Below are 6,475 nucleotides of genomic sequence, written 5' to 3' on the forward strand. Positions count from 1 at the left end.
TATGATTCTATTCTATCCTTAGATAGGCCTGAAACATGTATTTCAAATATTTTGCATAATAAATGACAAAAATAAAAAAAAATAGGGATAAGATACTCTAAAGCTGATGTTAATTTATTTTCACGAACCATGTTTTTTACAGTAAAGATGCTCTTAATGAGTTATTTATTATTAGTTTTAAATAGTATTCGAGTAATTAGATTTGTGATACAATCCACGATCAGATTTATTCTTGTATACCTCCCGGATTTTAAGACATTCATAGTTAATCAGATTTAATGGCCGCCATTTCAAAAGTATTAATGGATATTTTTTATAACTGGCCTTATTACCACAAATATTTGATTCAATTAATTAGGTAGGATTTTTTTTATTCGTTTTAAGATATTAAAGTGAATTTGTCTAGAAAAACACATACAGACTGACGGATAGGAAACTAAGCACCAAAGATCTATTTCCATATTCTGAAATGCGTTTACCATGACCTGAGCAGTTGCGGTATATATACTTGTCCTAAGAATTACAGGACACTCTGTATATAAAATTAGTATACAGAGTGTTCCACAACCTCTACCAATATTTTTAGACATTATTCATGGACCAAATGCAAAAACAAACATATTCATCTTTCTAAAACTCAATAATTACTCAAATAGCCACAATTTTGTTTTGTTTTTGTCTTTTTTACTTTACTATTTATATTTGATGGATTGTTTAGGTTAAAATTTTGTATATACCTTTATAACTAATATATAAGGATAATCTAAGACAGAAGTTCGACAGAAGTCGACCAAACATTTTTTATATGAACTAGTTAGGAAGAAACCTTTGCGGATTAATATACTTCATCCTTAGCTACCAATGCCTCATCCATAAGTTTTTTTCCATCACAGTGTTAAGTTCATAAACTAATAATGCATCTTCAAGTTGTAGCCTCATGTGAAATATACCTTTCTTCCGACTCAGCCGGAAGGGATATTGTGTATTTGATGTTTCTATTCCTTTAATTATGAAAAATAGTTAGGCATGATTCTATAGAGGATATTTTACACGTAAGCAATAGTAATACTTATGGGCGTAACCTTGAGATATTTTTGTGAGTACCATTCCACGGATTTTTTTGTAGTGTTAAGTCTATGGAGCTGTTCCATTGTGCAGATGATTCACGGTACGCCTAATAGTGCATAAGATAAAAAATTATGATCTAGTTTCTTACTGCAGATGGTTACGAGTAATTATTTAAGGGCAGGTACTGAAAAATTATTTCTGTAATAAATGACAAGTCAAAAACTGTAATTTTCATGCTTCATCTGCTTCATTCTATAAAACTTAATTTTGAAATTTAATTAAAATTAAATATGAAACAAAAATGCCGCAAAGAAAAATTCCATACTTTGTGACAGTGAACTATTTTGCCTAAAATACGAGCCTAAATTGTTTACAATATTATATTAGTTTTTTAAATTTGAGTTAATTAAACTAAAAAAAGAACACTCCATTTCCTTGTAGCTATTAAATGAAATAAATAGTTTAATTATGGATTCATATACAAATAACATAGTTTTAATTATATCTAGAAACATTTTTCATTGAGTTTTCACGATTGGATTAAGCTTGAACTGTTAATGCACAGTGAATACTCTTAACTAGACTATGAGTAGATCTTCCATTGGTATGGACGCCCAGTACTCAATACCTGTACAATAAAAATGACACAGCATAGATACTAGACTAATTGTGTATAAAAACAATAATTAGATTTTACCTTCCGTAATATTCCAAAAATCTACTAAAAAATAGCCTTTACTTTCACAAAAATGTATAACTGTAGATACAGAGTAAATATCTTATATTCGAGAGGAAAACAAATTATGGTATTTTTATAGTTGATATGAAAGAACTTAATATACAGTAATATAAATCTTATATCTCAAAAGAATACATACATCTAAATTAAGACAGCTAATTAACATTAAAACATGAGCAGTATTTATCATAAGTTTTAATTTGTCTCTAATTACTGTATACTCGTAATTAAAAAAGCGTAAATGGTAAAGAGCCTACATGGGCTTTAATGATCTGTGCGTAGAGAATTTTATGTTTTTTAAATATATATTTAGCAGTGCGTTAATTAAATTTACAAACGGATTAAGTGAAAGAATAAACCGAAATAGAATAAATTAAGGATATGATTTAATTCATTATTTTAATAGGTGATATTTAGAAAAAATTAAGAAAGCAAAGTCATGAGTGAAAATTATTACACAAATATAACAATGCGTGTGAGAGGGAGGAATGTTAAGGTCTATTAGCCTTGTTAGTCGGAGTATTACTATGTAATATTAATTCTATGGTAATTTTGAAGAGAAAATAGCCATATTTGATTATTATATTATTTAATCGTTTATCGGTAATTGCAAAACAATCGTAGATTGTAGCTTATAAGTGGCAGCGTCACAAAAATCCAGATAACAAATATTATATTTATGATTAAATTGAATATGTAAAAGAAAAATATCCTTTTTGCAGGTTGAATGCTAGGGGGTGCTAATTCAGTGACTGAGCCATGTCCATGTGCTGAATAAGCACCCCCTTGGAACAGGGGGGTGTTAATTCAGGGCCTCGACCATGTTCATGCACTGATTTAGCACCCCCTTGTAGTCGGGGGGTGCTATAATTCAGTGCCTGGTCCGTGTCCGTGCGCTGAATTAGCACCCCCCTGCCGTGACGTCAGAGCCCGAGGGGGTGCTTATTCTAGGGGGTGCTAAAGCAGCGTCCCCTACAAAACTCATATTATACAGAAGAGTTAATCATTTACCCCGTTATTTCTATGATAAATAAATAAATAAAAATGCCTTTATTGCAAGCGTTTCTCAGTATAACAACTGCTTTACAGAACAACTCTGGTCATATCTTACACTATTTACAATACTGGGAAATAAAATTAAAAACTAAAACCTATAGACTAAATATAACACCCAAACAAGACAAATAAATTACTGTACAATCATTTTTCTTAGTTTACTTTTAAAAACAGTAACAGAAGTCTGTTTAAGGCTCTGGGGGAGGTCATTGTACAACTTTGGGCCAAAGTAAGAAAAGCTCCTCCTCCCAAACTCATGCTTGACTCTGGGAAAGTGAAGCAAGTCACCATGGCGGACACTGCGTTGAGAGACCTCCTCCCGAAATTGGAGCTTCTCGACCAGGTACCGCGGCTCACCCAGCGCAAGCACCTTGTGGATCATGCCACATGTCAGGATCCTGCATACATTTTCCATGGGGGACAAACTGACAGCATCTCGGAAGGGTGACACATGATCAAAGCGCCTCAAATTGAAAATGAATCGAACTGCAGAGTTTTGCAGTCTTTGAATCCGATCTATGTCTCCCCTAGAGATACTGTTGCCGTATGCAGGATAGCAGTAATAAAATACAGACAGAACAAGAGAACTCATAAGCCGGAGCTTAGCGGATTCTGGCAGCAGACTTCTAAATCTGTACAGACCCCTCAACCTACCAAGGGCACGCTGGATAGCATGAGTGACATGATCAGAAAAGGTGAGCTTACTGTCAAGCACAACTCCGAGAGTCTTGACTGACTCAGAGACAGACAGGCTCTCCCCACTGAGCCTTACTCTCACTCCTCTCTGACCAAGGGCCTGCACCAGATTGTGTGGGGCAAGATGAAGGACAATGCACTTACCTATATTGAGTTTAAGGCCATTGTTAACCGACCAAGTGTTGATGTTCACTAGGTCGGAATTTATTTTCTCAATAGCCTCATCAATGGAGCCAGGCTCGTATGACAAGTGCAACTGACAATCATCTGCGTACAGGTGAGCTGCACAGCTTTGAACACAACTTGGGAAGTCAGACGTATATAAGTTGAACAATATAGGTCCAAGACAACTTCCTTGAGGAACACCTCGCCTTTTGACAAGTGAAGTTGACGTCTCACTTCCCATCTTTGTAACCTGACTTCTGTCTCCTAGGTATGATTTTACCCACTCGATTGAATTTTTGCCAAAGCCATAAAAATGCATCTTAGCGTACAAAAGTTCATGGTTAAGGGAATCAAATGCTTGTGAGTAGTCCAGTATCACTAGTGAACTACACATCCCTTTATCTTTCGCATCAATTAAGTCACTGAACAGACTTACCAGGGCAGTGCATGTGCTATGATTTTTTCTAAATCCAGATTGTGTTTTTGGCAATATGTTTACTTCGTTCATATACTGTGCTATTTGACGTGTTACTATTTTTTCCATAATCTTCGATATTGCTGGTAAAATCGAGATGGGTCTCAGTTGTTGGACACTTTTAGGGGACGTTACTTTTGGCAATGGATGAACAACACTCATTTTCCATCTCTGCGGGAACACACCGCTCATCAATGATTTGTTAATAAGATGAGTAATTGCACCCAAAGCATACGGACTCACGGCCTTAATCATTTGGATGGATATTTAATCACTACCAACAGCTCTAGATTTTATTTCATTTAGTGCTTTTTTTACATCATCTTCAGTGACAGCAGAAAAGCTAAAATCATTCATCGATTCAATTCTCTTACTAGTTCTGAAGACATCGATTTCTTCAACTCTGGCTTCATTTCCATTCCCCATATTGACAAAATACTGATTGATGTCATCAAGCTTCAGTTGGTGTGGAATGTTTTCATTTCTGTTTTTCATAACTATATTACACTGTTTCAAACAAGTCCAAAAATCTTTGGGATCCTTGTTAGTGGATAATTTCTCAGTGAAAAAATCTCTCTTTGCTCTCCACACCATCCCATTCAATTCATTGCGTGTTCTTTTATACATCTCCCAATCTTTACTGTCCCTGGTTTTCCAATATATCTTACGGAGTTTGTTTTTTAGTTTAGTCTGCTTGTTTATGACATCGTTCCTCCACGGGGCTTTCTTTTTTGTCACTCTCTTGCATACAATTGGAGCATGTGAATCAAATACACTTTTAACATGGGTAGTGATGAAGTGCTCAATATTGTCAACCCCGTCAATGTGCATTGCTCTCTCCCAGTCAATCTCCGCGACTGCTTTGACAGCACTTTCTGGGTTGAATTTTGAAAAATCTCTGTAGGTTATCATTTTTGGCCCTTTTTTCTCTTTCTTAACTTTTACGCAACAATATATCAACTTGTGGTCCGTTATCTTCACCCCTCTATGGTCCCTAATGCCTGCTGCATCGATGACGCCGGTCCTCTCGACCTCGACCGACCTGTCCACTATTATGTGGTCTAACAAGGTGGAAGAGGTTGCTGTCACTCTTGTTGGTTCATTTACTAATTGTATTGCATTGTATTCTTTCAAGAGTCGGCGTAAGTACTTGGCTTCATTACAACTATTTGACAATAAATCTATGTTGTTGACGCCCAAGAACATAATGGAGTTCGATCCGATAGCCAAGTTAACAAAGATAGAGTGAAACAAAGCTGACAGTGAGGTGTACCTTACATGTGGTGGCCTGTATACCACACATAAACCAAGCCTTACTCCCCTTATCCTCAGGACAACACAAAGAGACTCGATACCAGGGCCCACATCCTCAGTAAGTGTGTGCTGCTCGAAGGAGATTCCCTCCTTAATATACAAGGCAACGCCACCACCTGTCACCGCGTCTGCAATGCCGTGTAAGTCAGCACGCCGATCACATCGCAGAAGTGTGTACCCAGTCATCTGATAATTGTCTGATGGGGTGCCGGGGTGAAGCCATGTCTCAGATATCCCAATTGCATCAAAGTCAAAGTCACGCACAAATGAGCACATTTCCTCAAACCCTGTATTGAGGGATCTAATGTTGAGGTGCGCGACTTTGAGACGCCCCGTGCCCCCCATCCCAGTTAGTTTCCCGGGACCAGAGAAACATCGCAGCTCCCAGAGGGGTCATGGTCCCCGCTGATGGTATTCCCAGGCCCGGGACTCAAATCGAGACTAGACATGTCCTCACCCAGGTCATCGGCTGGTGCTGCATCCAGATACCGCAAACCCGCAGTAATAGCGTTCACAAATAGAGATCCCAAGCGAGTAACACCTCTCCTGGAGAAGTGCACACCATCCCGGGTGAGGTCCCGCCTGCTAACACAAGTGTTAGCTTCGACGAATTCAACGTCGAAGTTATTGCACATGAGCTCCAACTGAAGGTTGAAGTCATGTAGAGCTTTATAGCCAATGTCACGTCGAATTAGTACACTGTCCAAGAAAATTTTAGAATTTTGAAAATTGGTTTTGACAGTGAACAGCAGATCCGCCATGCTGTGGAGGGCCTCCCGCTTACCATGCCCTCCGTTGTACCCAGGACCCCCCCGATACCCTTTCCTCAAGTTGTTGGCACCAACATGAATATAAATTACAGATAAACTTAAACCTACATAATTTAACAATCTATTCTTAATATCTACTATTTTCCCCCCAGGACAGCACTCAAGATAGGCCCCTTTGAAAACGCACTTACT

General features: G+C 37.6%; 1 protein-coding gene across 1 annotated transcript in view; it reads right to left on the reverse strand.

The window, feature by feature from the left end:
- The window catches only part of LOC124363497 (protein gustavus-like), a 31,313-nt gene extending 25,455 nt beyond the window's left edge, over positions 1 to 5,858 (reverse strand). Inside the window, exon 1 of the mRNA XM_046818746.1 lies at positions 5,473 to 5,858. Within this exon, the coding sequence (XP_046674702.1) occupies positions 5,473 to 5,858 (386 nt within the window). The remainder of the gene's footprint in view (positions 1 to 5,472) is intronic.
- Positions 5,859 to 6,475: the final 617 nt, after the last annotated feature.

Source organism: Homalodisca vitripennis, chromosome 5, assembly GCF_021130785.1.
Source record: "Homalodisca vitripennis isolate AUS2020 chromosome 5, UT_GWSS_2.1, whole genome shotgun sequence".
NCBI classification, from domain to species: Eukaryota; Metazoa; Arthropoda; class Insecta; order Hemiptera; family Cicadellidae; genus Homalodisca; species Homalodisca vitripennis.